The 23664-nt window shown below is 38.5% G+C and overlaps 1 protein-coding gene across 1 annotated transcript; it reads right to left on the bottom strand.

The window, feature by feature from the left end:
* Window positions 1-1875: 1875 nt before the first annotated feature.
* ALX1 (ALX homeobox 1) lies at window positions 1876-23471 on the bottom strand. The gene is made up of 4 exons (XM_065423338.1): window positions 23240-23471; window positions 19788-20092; window positions 15663-15791; window positions 1876-2196 (listed from the first exon to the last, which is right to left on the bottom strand). The coding sequence occupies exons 1-4, from the start codon at window positions 23469-23471 to the stop codon at window positions 1876-1878; spliced, it is 987 nt and encodes a 328-aa protein (XP_065279410.1).
* Between the last annotated feature and the right edge of the window lie 193 nt (window positions 23472-23664).

Here is a 23664-nt window from a genome sequence, read left to right as displayed (position 1 = left end):
TAATTGAAACTTCTGGTATTACAATATACAAGTAAACTGAAGGAAAGGCAATGATAAAATGGCTCAATGTTTTGCCAGTTGAGCTTTCATTGCCTTACTGCTAATGATGCTCTAATAAAAATTATCTGGAAATTGATCTGGCATGTTCCATATGCTATACCTTAAAAATTATTATGTGGAAATGCTAAAAAAATAATAATAATAACGAAAAACACATTTTGAAATTGGAAACAATTTGACCTGTGAAAAATCATCACTTTAATCCTTCTTCATATGGCACAAGTGTCTGTATAGCCGTTGTATCTTTACATATGTTAAAAACAAATCAGTCTGCTTTAAAGCATAAGGCACATTTTACAGTTGTCTAAACAGGTCATTAAAAAAGCTGCTAAATGTGAGCCTGAAAATTCCCCCTTCCTCTCCCCGCCCCCAATATCCACGGCCAAAATTGAAGAAGCTCATTTTGGCAAGGTAATAAAATTAGGAAACCACAAGTCTATAAATGAATAAAAGGCTGATCTTTTTGTTAAAGACTGTGCATAGGACAACTTTCTTTTCAAATCATCCAATTTAAAATATTTGCTATAAAAATCTCATTTCCAATTAATAATAATGCTTTCAAAGTGAGGCTTATTTACTGCACTTAAGGATTATGGATTGGATCCTTCTGACATTTAAGTCATTAGAAGCTTGGCCTTCATCTCAAATAGAAAGAGGAGCACTCCCTAGATCCCTGTAGTTTTGTTTTATTAATACTACTTAGTTCAGTTTTGTTGTAATGAAAAATGCTTCCCCGCTGCATCCCTTGCTTCGAAGTGGTGGCTAGAGAGAAAAGCAAGAAGCACGGGCTGTGTGGAGAGCTGTATCCTGTTCTAATCACAGCCATGCAAGTCCTTCTTTATTTCAATTAATTTACTTTGCCTTTATGAACTTGAGAGACTGGCTGTTGCTTTCAAGGAGCCTGACATTTCACTCATCTGAAGGAGCCTGGAATGTGACAGGGGAAAGGGAGGAGAAGTAAATCAAAGCAGATAGCAATTCTCCAGATGTAAAGTATTTTTCTTCCCCCCCTCCCTATTTTTAAATGTCAAAGTCTGCTGACGTTTTAATTCCTTTGTAATATGCAGCGAGCATATAGAGCCCAATCCTGCTGCCACTGAACTCAATGAGAGTTTTGCCATTGACTTTCTGCTCCCAGTGAAACCACGGCAAATTTCTCATTAAACTCAATGAGAACACACTCAGGTCTATATGAGTAAAGGATCAGACTCACCATTCCATTACACCAGTTTTACAATGGTATAACTCCATTGAACTCAATACATGGGTGTAGCAGAATAATGGATCAGGCCCAAAGCAGCAGCAGCGTGCTCACAGAGTTAGACCTACAACATTTATTTACAATAAGGAGAATCATATGCTTAACACCCCACACAATGTGCTTAAAGATTTACATCAAAGCCTTGATATGACAAATGTATTTTCCTCACCAGACTTCCTCCTTTATCAGGTATTCATTCATAAGGAATTCCTTTTGTATGTAGCACTGACATATATCAAAATATAGCCGATGTATTTGTTTAATAGGTTTATTCTTTTTGCAGGTTTTATAATCATATTTCATCAACTGGTACAATAAAACATGTTTTAATATAAAAAACAAAAAACAGGGATGGTTGAGATTGGTAAATCTATTCAGGTTTATCCTTTAGTTTTATTGTTAAATAATATAGGATATTTATGTAAGCAGGCTTCAATGTATATCCTGACCTCTAGCATTTCCAAACACAGCAGCTTATTGTTGTGTCCTTTAAATATGGGAAATAAGGATGTTTTTAGTTTGCTACTTAAGAAAAAAGAAAGTGTACTATGATATTACATGGCCCAGGAAATGTTCGCAGCGTGCTCCTTGGCTTTCATTCGTAGAACTGCAATACTGGAGGACCTCCTTTCAAATTCTGGCTTGGTTTCAAATGCGTGTCCGTTGGTAGCCCCAGAAAGTAAAGAGTCAGTGAAAAAGTTGTTGAGGGGCACGTGGCTGAATTGGTTCTGGTGGTTTGAAAAGCCTGTGTAGCCAGAATCTGTCCGGGGTGAGTGGGAATAAGGTGTCATACAGGAGGAAGTGTCACGCGGTAGCATGCAGGAAGTGACCATCGAGCTGCTAGCTGCATTTCCTGCCCACAGATTGTTCTGAATCTGGAACATATAAAATAAGATTACATTTAGATTTTTTTTCGTGTTTTTTTCTTCTTTCTTTGGTTTCCCTCACTAATTCTGCTGTATAATATTAGCAACTACCCTACTAGTGCTATACAATTTCATTGAAAAATATAGTGAAGATACAGCATGGGCAGTGTATTAGATCATATGCCAGGGAGTTAGGACTGCGGAACCCTTTCTCTGCTCTGCCACTGATTCACTTGGCACACTGAACTTAAATATATCCATCTTCTCATGGAGATAAAGAACCCAATCTAATGCCCATTATAGTCAATGGAAGCCTCCAAATGACTTCAGAAGAAAGGGGCTGTAGAAGTGAAAATATCATTGTCATTATAAAACCTTTTGATAGTTGAAAATTTGCACTTTGTTTTATTATTATTTATTTGTATTACTGTAAACAGGACCCCATAATGCTAGTCACTGTACAAACACAGAACACAAAGCTCAAAGAGTTTACAATTTAAGTATAAGACAAGTAACAACTGATGGATACAGACAGCTGGGGGAGTACAAGGAAACAATGAGCCAGTATTGGTCATCATGGTACATAGTGGTCTCAGCACACCAGTCACCTAACTGTTGTAATGTTTTGCATACACAACACGGCAAAGGAGAGTTTTTAAGTAAGTATTTGAAGATAAAAATACCAAACTTTGAACTGAACAGATAATTTTCTCGAGTTACTTATGCTTGACTATAAAATATGAAATTTCAGCGTCTTGGATAGCTTTGTATAGTTAGTTACTTTAAAACAAATGAATCCAGAAGATACAGACATGAGTCATAACACATTCATGGCTCCTTTCTAAAGTGGTTTCAAAGATGGTTTTTAGTTAAAACCGTCTTTTTCATGATGTTTTAAAACAAAATTACACCCATGAACCTTTTTTCCAGCTCTCTGCCTTAACTGGCTATACAGTGTGGCATTTTTATTGGAAAACTTTGCATGACACACTAGGAGACAAACTTTGTGGTTACCGGCAATGTCTGCTACAGATCTGGAGTAACCGCGTGTGTAGGGTTTGCTGTCTTATGCCTTTTGTGCTTGGCACTCACCTAAAGCCTAATTTTTTAAACATAAAGTACCACTGGTTTCTCCTTTCTTCAGTGTATATATTTATATAATTTATGAATATATATTTTTCATATATTTGTTATTTGTTAGATGGTGGTTTACAAGGATTTTCAAGGCTCAGCACAACTTATGCCTCCATCTCAGATTGTGTATATTTTTACTGCCCTATCTGTGCACTTTGCTCCAACCAAGACTCACATCCAACCCTCCTTTTTTGTCTTCTCCCATTCTCCCATCATGCGGCCACCTTTTGCATGAATGGGCGAATTGATCTTACAATCCCTGTTTCTTCAAACAAGTCTCTCTTTATACAATTAGGGCTTTTCTACATGGAGCTTTAGTCCACACCAGAAGGGTGTAAATTTTAGTCCACACTAGCATATCGTGCACTAACAGGCTCAACGTGGACCTTGCTGATACACACTAAAAGTTCCCTAGTGCGTGTTAATGTAGTCCTGTTTCAATCTTTACTGAAACAACAATAAATCCATGATAAAGACAACTTTCCCTTCTCATTCAAATGGGGAAAATGCTCTGCCAAGAACTATATCATGCTCTTTTCATTTCCTGTGGTTTCCCCCACACCTTTAAAAATGTGTTTGTACATTTTCATGCTGACTTTAGATTACAAGCAAATTGGGATAGGGCCTATATCTTTTTATGTGCTTGTTAAGTGCTATGCACACTTATGGTGCTATTTTGGAGTGTCACAAATTGCTCCATAGGTCACAAAGTGAGTTATAAACCCAATTTTACCCCCATTTTTTCCTATCAAATTTGCCGTCAGTTGGAAAAGGGGTTAATGAATTATGACACCCCACCAAAAAAAAAGTTGCACTCCCAAGTTAAAAAATGTTTCTGATGTTTTTTTTCCTCTACTCCTTCATAGCAAACATACACACAAACCACCAACCAGAAGGACAGAGATAAATTATGGTTCACTAAACTCGTCTAGTTGAGATCTAGTGTGCAGATATAAAGATGAGGTAATTAAACTCATATTTTAAAAGTTAATATTTTAAATTATATTGTTAGCATGGGTCTTCGGGAGCTGACAAGCTAATTTTGGATCCTTGGCAGCTCCAGAAACAGTGCTAGGAGTAGAAAGAGGTAGCCAACGGGAAATGTTCCTTCCTGGGTGTCCTGCAGAACACTTGGCGAATAAGGGGCAAATCACACCCATCCTGATGCTCCTGCTCTCCCTAATCTCTCTCTCTCTCTCTCTCTCTCTCACACACACACACACACACACACACACACACACACACACACACACACACACACACACACCTCCTAAAGATCTGCTCCTACATATCTCAGGTGGTCTGCTGGGAGGGATGGGGATAGGGAGCAGGACAAGGGATGGAGAGAGCAAAGTGCTCGGGGGTGGGAGGGAGATCAGGGATAATTACTCCTTCCTGTGGGCCTCCTGAGATTGACAGGAGGAAAGAGATCCAGTGACCCTTAGGAGGCTTGTCAGTCCCCATCCACTTCCTGCTTTTGGAAGATCCCGACCTCACAGAAACATCAGGCCCATAGGAGGCCCACCCCACCCCTACATGGGGCTTGTTATTCCCCAAAGAACCAGTTTGAGCCTATTTTAACTTGTCATAAACTGACAAGCCTACTTTTGCTCCTCAGAGATCAGGGAAGCCAATTTCAGCTACCGGGGGGCTACGGAACCTGCTATGTCTGAGGCAGACATGTGTGGGTCAGTGCCAAGGCTACTAAGTGGCAGCCCATTAGCTATTTCTAAGGTTCATAGAGAGGGTCATGAGTATCCTTCTTAAGGCTCAAGAGATAGGGTCCATGAATGTTCTAAGGCCTGCAAAATGCAGGCCCTGATGAGGATACAAAGTCTTGCAGGGAGTGGGGTGGAGGAGGAAGAGACCATCAACAAGCCTCATGAAGCCTGTAGGGATGGAGGGTAGAACACTGCCTCCAATAACTCTAGGGGAGGGTGAAGGTTGGAGAGGGCCCCAATGAGTCTTAAGGTTTACAGGATTTGTGAAGTCCCTTAGAGCCTTTTAAAACTCATAGAGACTGGAGGCACCAACAAACCTGCTAAGGTTTTTACAGATTTGGAGGCCTAATAACCGCCAAGGAGTCTCAGGGGATTTGAGCTTCCTGGATTATCTTCCTAGAAATGTAAGGCTGGAAGGACAAGAGGTCATCTAGTCCTGCACTGAGTCAGAACCATTTAAACCTCGACCATTCCTGACAGGTGTTTGTCCAACCTTTTCTTAAAAACCTTCAGTGACAGGGATTCCACAGCCTCTCTTTCAAGCCTATGTTATCCATCCATAGCAAACAGTTTTGTCTTTCTAGAGCTTGTGCTAACTCTGGCCTTCTTTATGATCATTCACATTCCACAGAAACAAATCTGTCTTATAAACTCCTAGTTAGACAATAACTTACTGACAGTAATGAATCATTCCCCATTCCTTTTGGGGGGCCCAATCCTCCAAGGTGTTCAGGGTGTTCAGCATCTCATATGCTCAGGCTCTATGACAACCAATGACCTAAGTGTCATTAGACACGGCGCTCATGGGCCAGATCCTCTGCTAGTGTAAATTAGCATAGCTCCATTCAAAGCTTTGCCAGTTTATGCTAGCTGAGGATCTGTCCCACTGTGCCTACAAAGGTGACAGAAAACTAATTATATACTAATGCTCTGTGTGCAATTTTATAGTCTACCTGCAAGCAGAACAAGTATGGTGGCTGTTCCAAACATAAGCTATTATACTTTTGAAAGCTCTTAGAAATGGTGTATGATCCCAAAAACTACAATCTTATGAAACTATTCTTGCAGTACTGTGTTTCCAGTTTGAATGATATTCAAATATAGAAGAAATTTCACAAAAAAAGATGATTTTGTGATATTTCCAGCCCATAAGTATCCAATCTGAACCTTGCAACCTTTTGAAATTTCCCCACTATTCCCATAGTTGACATACATTAGACAAAATCCCATTTTATCTGTCTTGCCCAATGTTCTTTAAAAAAATCAGGGCAAATTCTGCAATTCCATGGGCTGCAGAGGTATGATTACTGGAATAATTTTGCCTGAAAACTGCTTTAAATGGGTAAAACAGACAAGTGGAACTTTGTCCAATAGTATGTCTACTACTGTGATGATGGGTGGACTTCAGAAGCTTCAGAGGTTAAGTTTAGATGTTCCTATAAACTTGTGTGGTCTGGAAGTATCACAAGATTAGTACTTGTGAGATTTCTGCTACCTCTGTGTTTGTCATACTATAAATATAGTACCACAAGTTTTCATGATATTTTTATCCTAAATGCGCCCCTTTCAATTTGAGGTTGTACAGGTGTAAGCGAGGGAAGGAATCAGCCCATAATGCTCAAATAGATCTATGCCATGTCAAAAAAATGAACAAACAATTGATTCTTGAAGATTACAAAGTGGTCCCACAGATTCCTTCATCGGAGGAAGGAATCTTAACTAGTAGCCTGAATTTGAAAAGCCTAACAAGATCCTGGAAGATGCTTACAGCTTATCTCATGAGGCAGCTGCACTTTTCAAGTGTATGTATCATGTTTGCTTTATCATCCTATTCCCCAGGTCATTTTTTTGTTCCTTTATTATTGGACATGAAAATTATTCGGCCTTCATTTTAAGTGCTCGAATCATGTTTGATATCACAGCTCCACTATTTAGCAAAAAGTTATTCCATAACTGTCTCAAAGTGAAATTGTAAGTGCAAAATATATCCCAGAATTACATATAAACAGAGCAATACTTTACAATAAATAGAAATGATCAGTGCTTCTTCTATAGTGTACATAGCAGATGTAGACAGGAGGGAAAGGGGACATTGTGCACATGAATTTAAAGAAAATATTTTTCCTCTTAAAATCTTGTGTGATCCATGTACTATATAAAAGGCAATTCAGGGAGGCTGTGAATAAGGCTATACATACTGTACATCTCTGGTTTCTGTTAACATCACAGACAGCTTGAGATTTGCTCTTGTGGTTACCATGAAATCACCAGAACCCTTGAATATATTTACCTACCATGTTTTATATATATTTATACACTGCCAGCTAGAAAAAAAAAGAGTCAGATTTCATGGCTGTGACATCAACATCACTAGGAAAGTCATAGTTGTCATCGTAGTTATGATGTCACTTCCTTAGAATAGCCCTTCTACCTCACAGAACTGAAATATGAAGTTAACTAAAGTAATCAGTATTCTGATTGTCTTTCCATGTACAAATTCCATACTTCTTTGGGTTCAAGTCACAGATCTTGTTGTGTAACCTTTGAACAAATCAACGCCTTGTAGCTGAATTGCTCATCTTTAAAGTCTACTACATTTTCTCTGTCTCGTCTATTCAGACTGTAAGGTCTATGAGGAAGAAGGTCTTTGTCTCTTACTAATGTGTTGTTTTTTTCAGTGCCTAGCACAATGGACCACTGAGATGTTAATTAATAAACAACAATAATAATATAGTAATGAGCCAGATCCTAGCCACTGGGTCTGTTCCTTTTGTGCTGCTGAATGATGCAGGATAGTGGGGGATTCCCCTGATGTACAGGGAATGCCCATATGGCAAAAAGTCAGGGTTGTTAGCTCTATGCCACCTACCCTACTCTCCCTGTCCTTCTCCCCGGTGTAGATGATATTCCTGGACTGCCACTGCACCCTGGCAATCCCAGGCTGGCAAAAAGTTCCTATGGAACTGGTTTAGCCAGGTTAATCTTGCTGCTCTAAACTACACCACAGGTCAATTCAGTCCCTGCTTAGGCCCAGGACCAAGGGAGCAGAAAGGCAGCTTCCCACCCCTTGATCCTGTGTCTACCACAGCTTGGCCAGACTAAATTGGCCTAGTATTCAAAAGATGCTTTATTTCTTGTATAGTGTACATCCCAGATGTACTGTAACCCACATAACTCTCAGAGCCAAAGAGTGAAAAGAAAGGCATCATTCACTGCTATGATATGGTCAAAGGCCATATTTCATACCCTTGGAGAACACTATTAAAGGGGAAAATCCCACCTCACACCATTAAGTAACCTTGTAACGAAACTCTGGATTCACTTTCACCCAAAAAGTTTAAGGGACTAAGGATTCAGCAAATAATGAGAGAGGAAATCTTGAGACACCAAGGACCAAGGATTTCGAAGTACTAATTGGGTAAGTGAGTATGGTGCTTTTATGGACTTGAAAAGAAAATTGTCATACGTTGTATGATCCTGTCCAGAACAGCACTGGAATGGGTTACGTAGGGAGATGGTGGAATCTCCATCCTTAGAGGTTTTTAAGGCTTGGCTTGACAAAGCCTTGGCTGGGATCATTTAGTTGCTGTTGGTCCTGCTTTGAGCAGGGGATTGGACTAGATGACCTCCTGAGGTCTCTTCCAACCCTAATATTCTATTATTCTAGATTCTATTATTCTAATTGGCACTGGTCAACAGAATTAGCACTAAATAACAGTCACTGTTAGTCAGCTACTGTGGTTATCTGCCAGTTATATTTAGCCTATAGTTAAAGTCATATAACATGTGGTGTATAATATAGACCACATGAGGGATTTAATTTGAGCCAATAACTCTGATTATTTTTAATGGGAGTTATCCATTACAATGGAATTGGAATTATGATTCATGGGCTTAATAAACAGCATGTTCATAGTTATATAATTTCTTACATCCTTGAGTTGCTAAATAAAATATGGCACCTTAAGGTTTTCCATTGCTGACTAGGTAGTCATAGGATAAATAAGTACACATCACCTAACTTAGCCTGTCTGAGTGTGTTTGCCAGTCCAAGGTAGGGGATGAGCCCTTGTACTTCTTCCCCTCTCTATTTTTAAGAGATTGCCATCTACTCTCCCCACGTTTTCTCTTTTGCACCCCCACAGCTTCTTACTTCTTTTGAAGCCCCAGCTCTCCTTTTGGGATTCCCACTTGCAGTGGATTGGAATTTCCCTGAAAATCAAGTGCAGCCAGTTCCTCAGACATACCTCCATCTCCAACTCCAGCTGCATTTCAAAGGAGATGCTGTGGCTCCGGAGAAAAGGAACCCCAGAGTCTCAGTGACAAAAGGGCAGTCAGCTTAGGAAAAGCAACAAGAATCCAGCAGAGGTAACAGTGCAGCAACAGCAAAGAACAAACAAGTAGGGAAGTAGGGGTGTGGTAGTGAGAGAGTGGGGGGGGGGAGATATCCCTCTCTCTCTATCTGTAAAGGATGTGATTGAATACAATTATTTATTTATTGGCCTTCTTGCATTTATAGAGATAATACATATGGATTATATTTAAGGTATACAGTGTAAAACTACTAGCCTAAGTACTGAACATGAATAATGTGGGATCGAGAGTCAGATTATAACTCTTCATAGGGAATAAGAAGATTCAACCTTGTCTCAGCCTTGGTCCATTTACAACCTAATACCTGAGCACAAAGACTATTGAAGTTTAGCACGGACAGTGGCACTAGCCTCTCCAAAGGACATGGAGCAATGTCTCCCTCTTCTCACCACCCTCCAAAACTGGCTCCATGTAGTGGGGTGGGAAGCACATGCTGTATTCTGGACATGGGGGTAGCAGGGCTGTGCACCCTCAGAGCCCTGAAGGTGAATAACCCTGAAGTTATTCAGGTTATACTTTTTCAACACAAGGGACAGCACTTTTAGCCTCTCAAGCTCTAGCCTATTTATTACACTCTTTAAAAATGATCTGAGCCCTAATGTGCTGCATAAATTAATCCTCTAATGAGGCCAAAAGCTGCTACTAGAGCAGGTCATAAAACATATGCGTTGGTTTTTCCATCAAAAATCAAATTTTCAACACAAACCTTTGTCAAAAATTCAAAATTTGGAAAAGTTCAACTCGTCCTACAGCTGGCTTAAAAAACCCTGATGATTTGCAGGGTGTTGGGGGAGGTAATGATAACATCTACTTTTTGGAAAATTTCAACAAACTCTACTTTTTACTATTTTACCTTAATTTTTCCATGGCTATTTTGTCGTACAACATGCTTGACCACAAGCCTGAAGTACAGCTGAACTGCAAGGAGTTGTGTCCCAAATGCTACTTGAAGTGCCCACACCTGTATGCTGGTTGCTCCCATTACAGTCAAGGGGAGATCTGAGTGTGCAGACACAAGAGAAGAATTGAATGGCATTGGGGCTTCCAGTTATTTTTTCAACCTGCAGAGCAATCATTTTGCACCACAATTTGTGTCAACAGTCAACATACTGCAAAATAGATTAGACTGAATTAGACAGAACAAATAATTATGGTCTATAAAAATATCAAAAGTACATTGTCTATTACTATGTTAAAGATTAAGAAGGGTAACTTACTAGCATGGTTGGGCTGAATAATAGATAATTCAGAGCCAATCTTCCATCCCAAATAAGTTGAAAAGATTCTTTACTCACTTAGGAAGAAATCCTTTATATAGTTCACACAAGGCTCCGAATACATCAAAAAACATCATATTGTTACTGTGGGGTGGGGGTCAGATAGGCAGTGGAAAAGCAGAGCAGGGGGGTCTCCACACCCTCTGTTTTGCTCTATCTTTGCTGGAATTCAGGTGGGCTGTGTGTGTTTGGAATACAACCCACACATGAGTTCAGAGCAGAGATCTGCAGGCTGCAAATCATATAATGCAGAGCAAAGAACCACATTGACTGCTGATCCTCATGCCACACGGCAGTCAGTGCAACAGACTGCCCCAGTGTCCCTATATTCATGTTGGAGGAAGGAGAAAGATTCCATCCTCCCCAGTCCCCATGTACTTTTCACAGGCAAAATCAAAGGTTGGTAAATGCACATCAATGTAAATAAGGGTTTCACAACTTTATCACCCAATCTAATTATCTGTGTTCCTCCACTCCCAGACAACCTTCTTATCTGCATGCATGGCAGAGCATGCCTTGATCTTTAGAGATGTCAGTGTCAGAATAATAGTGCTTGAGAGGGTTCATTTAGGGAAAATGAAATGACTGATTGGTTTACTTTGTATCATTATTTATTGTTCTAGTTGTGGTACCACTAGGAGTGCTGTGATAATGACACTCACTCTACTTAATGGCACTGTGATTGCAGCCTCTATTAAATTACATTAATGTAATTTAGATCTTGACTACACTTAATGCTACAGTAGCACAGCTGCATTGCTCCAGCTGCGCCACTGTAGCGCTTCAGGGTAGACACTACCTATGTCGATGGGAGCGAGTCTCCCATCGGCATAGGTAATCCATCTCCCCAAGAGGCATTTTTCTGTCAATTTAGCACAGGTTACACACCAACTTAGGTTGGCTTAGCTACGCCATTTTACGTGGATATTACATGGATTTTTTCAAACTCCTGAGCGACGTAGTTATGCCAACCTAATTTTCTAGTGTAGACCAGGCCTTATTAACAGCATCCAGGGCAGGCAAGCAGACCACAAATTTAAATCCTGACCAATCTCTAATATAACAGCAGCGTATATCTCTGTTGCATATTACATCTGTCTAACCACTTATATAACTCCATCACCATAGTGCCAGAATGTCTTCCAACCATTTAAAAATAGAAATAACAATAGTAATTTCTCTCTTTCCTCCTTATCTGTGGAAGAAATAGCTTGAGTAGTTCATACGGAATGTTGTATGTGTTGTGAGGGTGTGAAGCACTTATGACGGGAAAGAAGCCAAATGAAAAGGTTTGAATGTAATGATTCTAGGGGCTATTATGTCTTCTGGTAGAAGATTTCATAGGCCAAGTCTACACTACAGCCCCCACAGTAGCACAGCTATGCTGCCATAGCCCGTAGTGTGGAGGCTTCCTACATCAATGGAAGGATTTTTTCCTTTGTTGTAGGTAATCCACCTCTTCGAGAGGCAGTAGCTAGTTCAACAGAAGGATTCTTCTGGCAACCTAGCTACATGAGGGATTACGTCGACCTAACTAGAACACTCGGTGCAAAATTTTTCACAGCCCTGAGCCATGTAGTTAAGTCGGCCTAAGGTTTAGGTGTAGACCAGGCCATAGCCTCAGGCCTTGTCTACATGAGTACATTGCACCAGTTTAACTAAAGGAGCAATTTTAAATTGATTTAGGCCTTGTCTATACATACAGCATTGCAGCGGCACAGAGCGGCACAAGAGGCATAAGCTACATTGGCAGGACAAGCTCTCCCACCGACATAGTGCTGTGCACACAAACACTTATGCCGGTATAATTTATGTCACATAGGGGGATGGAGTATTCATATCCCCAAATGATATAAGTTTGTCAACATAGGCTGTAGAGTTAGGGTGACCAGACGTCCCGATATTTAGGCGTTTGTCCCAATATTTCACATTCCTGGTTTTTTTGTTGTTTTTTTTTACTCCGCCGGCGGGAATCTCCCCTCCCCCCATGTGTCCCGATATTTTCTTCATCCCATCTGGTCACCCTATGTAGAGTAGACATAGCCTTAGTTAAACCAGTGCAAAAACTGTGGGGACTCTCATATTTCAGTTTAAACCAGTCTTATTTCAATCAGTTTAAGCTGATTAGGAGTCTGCTTAAGAGAAACTGAAAAATACCACTTTTAAACCTAAACAAGAGAGCCCATCTGAGTTTAAAACTCAGTTTAAAAAAACAACTGAAATTAAGCCTGTACAGCTTTCTCTTGTAGGCAGGCCTTATTCCATATACATATATATGTGGGTGTGCTTTGGAGTGGATGTATATATGTATGTATGCAAAGAATACATATAGCAGTAAGGTAGCAATACTTACGTAATGTTCTGCTATCAGGATTTCTAATATAAACCTCTATTTTTAGGAGTTTATAACTCAACCCAGTGATAAAAATTTCCTCCAGGCTGAAACTTGGCAGACATGACCTAAGCCTGGCAAAGAATTTTTCACAAGATTCATGAAAAAAACAATAATCAGGTCACCCATTTCAGACCAGTAAAGAAGTATACAACAGACATTTTCACTGGCTTCAGGTTTTTCTTTTGGCATTCTCCTATAACTCAAAAAAGCTTCATTTAAATATTAGCAATAACTGCCAAGCAATTATCACATCATGTGGATGAAACATTATCTATATTTAACAATATTTTAAATAACCAAACTAGGGTTAGTTTTAAAATATACACTTTTAGCACACACATTTCAAGATGTTTACTGAGCATCCCAGAGAGGTGTATGCATAGTTCTAGGGTCTGGTATTACTGGAAGTCTGCTGGTCAGGAAAGATTGCAAATGAGATTGTGCTGAAAGAAACTGTGCTTTAGGGGAGCTGGCATGGTGTAGTGGATAGCACAAGGGACTGAGGTTCTGAAGATATGGATGCTAATCCCAGCCTTGCCACTCACCTCCTGTGTGATCTTGGGCAGGAGCGCCGCCAGCTTTTCTGCTGCCCTAGGTGGCGGAAGGTCCCGCCCCAAAATGCCGCCCCCCACAGAGGCAGCAGAAGGTCCCGCTGCCGAAATACCGCCGCGGTCGCCGCCCCCCAAATTGTAGCGCCCTAGGCGACCGTCTAGGTCGCCTAATGGGTTGCGCTGGCCCTGATCTTGGGCAAATCGCTTCACATCTCTGTGCTTCAGTTTCCCCTCCTCACTCATTGTCCCTCTTGTCTACTTAGATTGTAAACTTTTAGGGGCAAGGACTATCTCTTACGTGTATATATAGTGCCTTACACACTGGGGCCCTGATGTCAGTTGGGGCCCCTATGTGCTACTATACTATGAAATAATACTAATGCTCTGGAAGCCCCACTTCCTAATATAAATGTGTGCAGGTCTGTCTAAGTCAGTGTAAACTGATGAGCTGACAGAGATTCAGCAGTCCTGGTAGCACAAGAACATATTGGCATTGAGGGAAGGGGGCAGGTGTGGCTCAGGGTGCCCAGAAAAGCTTTTTTTTTTTTAATATTGTGAAGTGGAAATTAGAAGGAAGACATGAAGAGGAATGAGTACAAAAATAAAGGTATCCCAAGTCTAAAAGAAAGGGGGCAAAGAGCAAAGAGAGGAATGGGACAGGGGACAGACAGCAAGGAGGATGGGAACAGTATGAGAAGGAAAGAGAAGAGAAATAAATGGAAGGAGTTGATAACAGGTGAGAAGGGTTTGATGATCATCTCTTCCCCCTCCTCTCCTTCCCCCGAGTCTGACCCTTAAATTACTTAATCATAAACTGTGTGCCTGTGAGTAGTCTTACTGACTTCAATGGGACTGCTCATGTGAGTAGACACTAATGCACATGCTTAAATGGTCGCAGAGTCAGGGCCAAACTGCCTAGTGAACATGTAATGAAAGGTCTGTTAACAAAGTAGAGTGACATCTGCAATTCTGAATTTCCTGACTTCATTGTTAATGCTTTTTGGTGTTCTTTTTTTTAATGAATAGATAGTATAGATTATGTAGGGGTGTTTGTATGTGACCATATATATATATACAGAATAATTAGCTTTACGTTATTAGCTTATATATATATAAGAAGTGAAATCCTGGCCCTATTAAATTCAGTGGCCCAACACCCATTGTTATCCCAGTGTGACTAGGATTTCCCCCACGGGTGCGTGTGCATGTGCCTATGTATATAGATTACACACATACACCCTATGTATCATATACATGCAGGGAAAAAAGGAAAACTGCACAAACCAAAGTTATTGCCCACTGTTTAAGAATAAATCAGCCTCCATAACTTATGGAAAATCAGCCATAATAGAAAAGCAACATCTTATAAAAAGCCTTTTCTCATCTAAAAAAGAAAAGCTGTAAATGTATTGTGAAAGCTAATTATTCTGTATAAACAGTTGAGGTGTTGGTCGTAATGGCAGCTCTGTTGGATACAAAGTTTTTTGGCATTTATAAACAACATAAAAAACAAAGTATGGTCAGGGGAAATGAAAATATACAGTAACTGGTTGGGGGAGGGGGGGAAGTAAAGGAAAACAGATGCCTTGGCTGAGACGGATGGTTTCATGGCGCTCTTGTTCAAGAATGGCTAAGGCTCACCAAACAAAGCCCAAAAGATATTGTCTTATTATGCTATATACAGTGTTATATTTATTTGATTAGTTAACAAAGGTAAAGAAATTGAAAAGTGAAAGTGTGCAGGAATTATAGTGCAAATGTAGTGCTCTTGCTGGCTATTTTGTTTCTAGGTCTTTGCATGTATGAAGTCATACAGAAATGATATTTTAAATGAAGAATGTTAAAAGAAAATCAAATTAGTAGAGTCAGAAATAAAATCAACATGGACTCGAATGTCTCAGTGAAGGGTAATGATGATTGAATATTTTCATTATGCTACAACTGTACTATTTTTGGGCACCTTTACATGTAAGCATTAGCGTGAGGGGGGAACAAAGGTGTTGTTCTATGTTATTTACTGTACCTGTGGGTAGCTGTCAGTCCGTGGTAGAACAGATATATCATAGGTGGCAGCAAAATGGCTTTTAGCTTGCTGGATCTGTCCATAGCGTTCTCTTTTTCTCCATTTGGCTCTTCGATTTTGGAACCAAACCTACACCATGAAAGCAAATAACAATCACAAGAAGCTATTGAAAAGCCTTTCCTGAAACCAAAAGACTTCCGAAGGCAACTTCCAAAATTGCCATGTTTCTCTGAAAGGAAACTTCTCTCATTGAAAAGAGGAAGCTCACTGCCCCCTCTCACCCCAGACCCTTTCGATATAAGGTCTATTGAAGTGAATTCTGGCTCTTTGAGGTGTGTTTACAGGAAATCTATTTTTCCCCTACTGACTGAAGGAAAGAGACAGAGAATGAACAGCACATAAGGTAACATGATGTTATATATCCCAATTATTTTGGGCAGCCCACTCAGGTAGCAGCAAGTCACACCTAAAAAGTCCCTTCACTTATTATTAATTTCATACAGCCAATAGATTGTTATGATTGGCTAAACTCTTTATGTTAAGAGGTGGTATATAAACTTTATCTGGAGCAATAAAAAATGGTGGGGGAAGCTGGCTAACAGCATCTGTGAGCTTTGCTGTATAATGGAGAGGATCTTGAAGGAAGGGACACAACCAGTCAAGGCTGGGAAACAATAAACAGTTATGGGGCAAAGGCTGTTCTTTCTAATAGGATCCAGTGGATAGTCCTGGCAGCATGCATGAAATAGCTCAATGAAAAGAAATATTACTTCTACTGGGAGATGGTCCTGTTTGGAACACTGGAGGTCTGGGAAGGAAAGGAATTTCATTTCTAGGTTCACTTAGGGTCTGATCAAATGCCCACTGAAGTCAATGGAAAGATTAACTTAAATGGCCCTTCAATTAGGCCCTTAGTTATTAAGGCATTAATGTATCTAACTCTCTGAGTATTTATATTGTACTCAGCACAGTATTGTCTGAGAGACTAATATGAGTCCACCATGTTGTAACTTGTGACTGGCGTCTAAAGATGGGGGTCCACCTTGTGATGTATAATTAAAGCTTCACTCTATTTTGGAAGTTTAGTTTGAAGTGCCTAGAAGATTTTATATGCCTCTTTCGTAGCCTGCTACAAGTTGAACTAAAACTACTGTACTGAGGGCTCTATTGTGCAATCCAGACTCATGATGGTGAACACTTGCTCATGAGAGTCATCTCACAGAATCAAAGGGACTGCTAATTTGAAAGTGTTCATCAACAGAAGTAAGGGTTGCCCAGTTAAGCCCTTATTGTTCTGCTATGGGTAAATTCATTTTGATACTTGTTAATAAAGTTACCATGTTAGTAAAACTAATATCACTAATTGTATTGAGGATCCCCAGTCACAGACAATGACCTCATTGTGCTAGGCACTGTACAAACATAGAACAAAAAGATGGTACCCACCCGTATACAAAGGGATGCTTCATTATACTGGATACCACAATATTTAAAATAAAGTTATATGGTATTAGACTCTAGCATAGGGCATGTAGCTCTCTTTGGGCTGAGCAGAAAGTCTCATGATGAGGAAATAATTTAAAGACTCATCTGTCATTAAAACGTAACATCAAAATGAGAGTTACTTGAAAAAGTTTCTAGTTGGTTTTAGTGCTTTTAACTCTTAGGGATTTTTGCCCTGGTCCTCTGGGACTCTAACACTCCCTTGATATTGTCTGAGCAGCAGGGGCATATTATTGGTCAGTTTAATTTCTAACTACTTACTGCAAATTTAATATGGCAGTCTTGAAAAATGTACCCAGAAATCAAAACAAGGCACAGAATACCTGTTGAGCATATTTTCTATGAACCTTGTTGGTAAATTTGTATTATCTATCATGCCTGGGGCTCAGCAAAATATATATATAGTATTTTTTTCCTGCTGTCTCCACAGGAGGCACCAGGAACATGCTAAGGGAATTTAGTAATGAGGCTCTTTCATTGAAAAAAGACCTTGACAATCTCCTTAAAATGGGTGCCAATTACTGCACTGACATGCAGCAGGAAAGAGAACAACTTAGATAAATTAGGTTCAGGTTGGCTCTCTCTGCATGTACGCAGGACACAAATTAAACTGGATCTTGATGAAATGGCGGTGAAGAGAAATGTGGGTAGCGTATCCAGCTGATCATTCCACTAAAGTAAATGAAACAATTTGTTTGAATTTATAGTAACTAAACTAGAAAAAAAAAAAACACTTTTTTTTCTTTGACAATCCCCCAGAATGTTTCTGTTTACATCACTTTACTAGAAACTGACTCTTGGCAAAGATAAAGTAACCATTTGCCTACACAAAGTAATGCAAAACTGCTGCTTGTTATCCTTACATTGCCAGATGCTTGCCCCTAATGATGCAAGGCCTTTTAAACTGCTTAATCCCATGATGGAATAATGTTGCTACTCAGGATCAACATGATCACCATTTCCTTTCATATTCCTTTCTTATTTAGCTTCTCAGAAATGCAGATATTGGTCATTTTCTAAGTGAGGGAAAATTATTTGTAAACAAAATAGAAAACAAATATTGTCAGAAAGCCTATTATTCAGATATACTGTGCTTTGTGCTTTTAATTCTTCAGTTGTCCTACTTTTACTTCAAGAAGCTTATGTAACTGTGAAAAAAATATGATCAATTTCCCAACCTGAAACTATTAATTTGGACCCCATTATTCCATCCTAATTCTCACTAAGTAGAACTTTACTCTGTGAGGAGGCCCAGTGGCCCCAAAATTACATAACTGAAATAATATAAAGCCACAGTGGTCTTAATGACTTATATGTATTTGTTTGAAATCTAAGCAGAGATTTGTTGCAAAAAGTAATGACCAGAAGTCACTCCCAAAAAGCTCTCTAAATTTAAAAAGAAGACTGATTCTCCAGGGTTTATTAAAGAGTTAAAAGTCCATGGGCTAAATTCTCTTCACTTCAGTGACATTGCATGGGTGCAAATGGAGGGAATATCTGGACCCCGTTTTCAGATGACAACAATGCCTATGTCACTCAGTTAAATACAGACAGGCAAAGGCCATTTATTTTATAAAAGTTAAGTAATTTAAATAGTTTATAAAAGTGATCTTTGTTTAATTTTCAGTCGTGTGCATGTGAACTGGCTTTTATTTCTTTATAAATTACAGGTTGTGAAGTTGTTAACACGTAAAGTGGTTAAACTCAAAAAAGTTACTCCTGTTCTGGGTGATTCAACAGGACTGATATTTCCTAAACTGTAAAAAACAGGGAATATCAATGAAACCAGTAAGATCTCTAAAAACAGAATGAACTTTTAAAATGCAACCACTGTATATATTTGACAGCTAAACCCATCCTTTGAAAGTAAAATTCAAAGGATCTCAGATTTTTTGTCAGCCTTTCTGCATATTTAACACCTTTTCTCATCATCGTACATGTACAGATGTATTAAATCAGTTATGTGTGTGACTAAGATATATACATATAATGCTAGCTAATTAATTGTTTAACAATAAATGTACCCAAGAAATTAAAATAATCTTGAAAAATGATCATACAATAAGTGAAAGAAACTAGGTTGCAATCCTGCAAGGTATTGAGCAGCCTCAACTCCCAATGATATTAATGGATCAAGCCCTTACTGTCTATATATATATTGTTTCAGTGTTTACTCTTTGAAACAAAATATAAGGAATTTGATTACTTTAAATCTGTAATTTGTGTTCAATAATAGAATTGGAGTCCACTGCAGTCCAATTTGGTATGATGATGATGCCAAACTATTATACATTTTGTATTACACTGTTGGGAACTTTTACATATTAACACCATATTCATGTACTGCCTGAAATTCTGACAGAGAAGCAAGGTTATCAGAGACCGAAACTCCATATTTCTTTCTATTTTTCCTCCTATATGCAAGTTTCTCAGACAGTGAAACTTAAATATTAACAAGTTATTTTTCCTATGTAATGAACTGGCTCCTCTTTATAGAGAAGCATGACAAAATATATTCTGTTTCATGCAACATTATGAACTTTTGTACAACCCCTAATGTGCTGTTGATCAGGTTCCAGAATGTTTAAATTGTCCTGTGTAATGTCTAAATTAGGTACCTACCTGGACTCTGGCCTCAGTGAGCTCTGTTCTCAGAGCTAGCTGTTCTCTTACATATACATCAGGATAATGTGTTTTCTGGAACACTTTCTCCAGTTCCTCCAGCTGTAAACTGGTGAAGGTCGTTCTGTGTCTCCTCTTCTTACTGCTGGAGACATTGCTGTCACACTTATCTCCCAGTTCATCCAGTTCTCCCTTCTCCTGCATCCCTTTCACTGGAGACATCCTAAGACTGTTGCAATTGTCCATGGGCCTATTCAGCTCTGTGTGAAGAGGCTGTCCTTCTACTTTAGTAATCCCATAGTTCACTGTACACAGGAGGGGGAAATAAGCAGTTAAATGGGCTTTTAGATCGAGGATTTTTAGAAAACTTTCATAGGGAAGTTGATTATATGCAATGATGTGTTGGAATGTGATACAATTGGCAAGGAATCCTGTAATTTTTTTAAAAAAATTGATGCCATTATTGATACCTATAGAATTTTTGCAAAGATATGTTATCTAAAAATATTCTTTGAACTCTTTTGGTGTGAAGATAAAGAAGTCTGCATAAGTAAATTACCTATTTCTTATATATTGCAAATAAAATACATAATAGGCAGTATATGAAATCTGATTAAAATAGAGTTGCATAGCCACAGAATTCTAGTGTGAACTAGATTTTGATTTAAAATAAATGGCACAAAAGCTGCTGAAAAATGTGATTTTAAACTAAGATGGCAGTTAAACTAACCCCAACATATTTCTATGAAACAATCAAAATAATTATATAGAACAAATTAAATATTTGTAAATTGACTAATCAAGAACCACTCAATTGAGTAAAACTAAAATTTGACATTGTGCACAAACCCAACAGATTTTTAAATACTCTTGGATTTGTGAAGTGGAATTGTTTCCAATTAAGGTTGTTATGATTACAAAATATAGGGGGTTTCTGCAAAATGTTAATAAGTTAAAAGAAATTATTTCATATATTTTGTATTAGTATTACAGGAACTATTTATCTTTAGGTAAACACTAAATGACAGCAATAAATATTAAAATATTTTTCTTTAGTTTCTAAATAAGAAATAAAACACATTTGATATTTTTGCTAAACATGTCACATTGCATGGATAACTCATGCAACATGTTACAAGATTTGAAAGATCCTTTTTTTGCTCTCACAGACAGGAGGGAAAATTGAAACATCTACTGCAGTAAAACTTTATAAAGGATGGCATCAGGCATATGATTTGGAGCTTGTTTTGTGGTTCTCTGCCATGCTCCATAATTTCATTCAGAACCATTGATGCTTCTCTGTTCATTCACAGTGATTTTAACCAAACATAATTTTTTTGATACCCGACTCCAATACACAGATTAATAATGCAATAAAACACCAAACATAAATTAAGCAAGCTAATTAAAAGCAATCACACTCAGTAAATCAATATGCTGTAGCTTTCCTAAACCACACTTGTTCTTGATACTTTTAAGAGCAAAAGATTGCCATTGGTCCCTTTAAGATTTCTCACATAAAAAGAATTGTCTCAAAAATCTTTCAATACATATACGAAGTACAGCAAACTTGATATATTATTAATCCTAGTATTGTACTTAGCTGATTTGTAGCCATATATAGGAACTTTCTACTAGACCAAGTTTTTTTTTTCTTTTACTATTATTTTTATAAATGCTGAACTACATAGAGAGAAAATATTGAATTAAACTGTCAAAATTGTAAATTGTTCATTACAAAAACAAAAATAAAGTGTACCATATTTTATTTTGCCTAGATTCCAGAAATATAAACTATATTTATTTATTTAGTCAGAATGATCAAAAATATGTGTTATAATTTATGATCTGTAATATAAACATTACAATTATAAGTGAGTTGCCGTAGTGTACTAAAGTAGTATTAGACCAAATAATTATTTGAAAGAAATGTGAAAAAATGTTATTCAATTTCAGCTTTTGAAATAAAGTACAAATAGTATATATTTTAAATGATCAGTCTGAAATAAAACATTGAAAATGTTCACAATAAAAATATTATATAGAATATAATAATTAACTATAACCCAAATACATTGTATGTAACTTTTGGGAAGTGAAAACATTCTGAATTAAATATTAGAAAACTACATATACTTTAATCATTTTGTAACTTTTGGGAAGTGAAAACATTCTGAATAAAATATTAGAAAACTACATATACTTTAGTTATTTTGGTACTTAACATTTGCAGTAAGGTGTTTGGCAGATTTGAAACCTCGTTAAAATAAATGGGTTTGTTATAAATATCTCACATTTATTGGTTTGTTGTTTTAAAAGAACCCACGCTTGCAGGTTATGTGCTGTATACAAGGAGACACAAAAATCCTCTTGGAATTGCAAAAGTGCTTTAACTGTCTTGAAATGAAATGATGGGGTTTGTATTCGGTCGGTTACAAGATAGAAAAGATAGATGGTTTGTTTTGATAACATTTTGACTTTGGAGGGCTTTTGTATTGGAGCTGAAGACTTTACCAAACAGTTACCACTAAGAAATGTCCCTGTAGTAGCTTGAAATCTGTAGTGGGTCTTTTTCTGGCTATTAAAAGTCAGTTTAACAGACTGTATAGCAAGCCAGATCTGAGTCACTAGAGCATGTGTTGCTAGGTTAAGAATGCTTCTAGACACTGCACCAGATGTTATTGCAAGTTTAGCTATTTCGTCTCTTTAGTACATTAGAAGATAGTCTAAGCTAAAAGGTAGAATGACCAAAGCTAAAAGATGGACTGATTATAGAAACATACGCAGTGTGTGTCTATAATATAACAGCACACAGCTATATATGATCATTACATTCTAGCTTGAACTATATATAAAAGAGAATAAATCTGACTCTGTGCACTGTACACATTACAGATCAATCAATGGTTAACATACAGATATTTTCTATTATAAAATCTCCAAATTTAGCTGCATGCTGTAAGGAAAATAACTGTTTAAAAATGTTCGACATTTCTGTTTGGCTCGACTGGTTTTTGGCTAGAAATCCTTCAGGGAATTCTATGGAACTGTCTGAAGGAAGGGGAAAGTCAGTACTGTTTACTGCAATTCGGATTGTGATTCTAGTTCTAGCTGAATGTTTTGAGTTCAGGCTGTGTCTTCCGGAAACATTTAAACTATGGTGCGGTAGAACCCAAAGCGAGAGCTTCGCCTGTGTGCTGCCGGAAAGAGAGGATGAAGCCAAACGAAAGGGGCTCTTTAATATATTTGCTTAAAAGATCACTTAAAAAGCGTGCGACCGATCCTCCACCGGAACGTGCTCCGGATCCACCGCACTTTAGTTGCTAAGTGCACCCGTTAAAGCTTCCTCTGTTGTCCTCGGATAAAAGGAGTGAACCTGGGAGGGGAGACGCGCCGATTCCCCTGCTCTGCGAACTAAGAATAGTGTTAAATAATCCTACGGGGAGACTCACCATTATTGTCCTGGCAGGGAGATGTCCTCTCGAGCCTCACATGATGCTCAGTCCTTTGCAGAGGGTTGAAGGCCTGCACGCATTTGCTGGCTGGAGTTTTGCTGTAAAAGGACTCATTGTCCAAAGTTTCCATAACGTGCTCCAAAGTGCCTCCTGCTCCCATGTAAAAGTCACTGTTCTTAGTCGGCTGGCTCTTCAGGGCAAACTTCTCGCTCAGAAAATCCATAATCATCTAAAGCTGCTTGGGAGCCTCTTCCCTAGACAGAGGCTGGACTGTGAGCTGGGGTGGGGGGAGGGAGGGGAAGGGAAGAGACCTCCAGAGCTCAGGGAGCTGCTTTGCCTCTGATCCTTTGATTTGTCTTGTCTTGAAAGGGGGAACCCGAAGTTGCTCTTATATCTTGAAGCTCAGCAGGGCTCCTTGCGCA

Source organism: Emys orbicularis, chromosome 1, assembly GCF_028017835.1.
Source record: "Emys orbicularis isolate rEmyOrb1 chromosome 1, rEmyOrb1.hap1, whole genome shotgun sequence".
Taxonomy (NCBI): Eukaryota; Metazoa; Chordata; order Testudines; family Emydidae; genus Emys; species Emys orbicularis.
This window is presented reverse-complemented; position numbering and strand designations above follow the sequence as displayed.

Excerpts from the sequence above, each read along its gene's own strand:
- ALX1 (XM_065423338.1), bottom strand. The coding sequence starts at position 23,471 with ATGATTATGGATTTTCTGAGCGAGAAGTTTGCCCTGAAGAGCCAGCCG. Across the intron at positions 20,093-23,239 it reads TCCCTGCCAGGACAATAATG|TGAACTATGGGATTACTAAA; the intron begins GTGAGTCTCCCC and ends TCCTGTGTACAG. Across the intron at positions 15,792-19,787 it reads TCACTGAGGCCAGAGTCCAG|GTTTGGTTCCAAAATCGAAG; the intron begins GTAGGTACCTAA and ends TTCATGGTGTAG.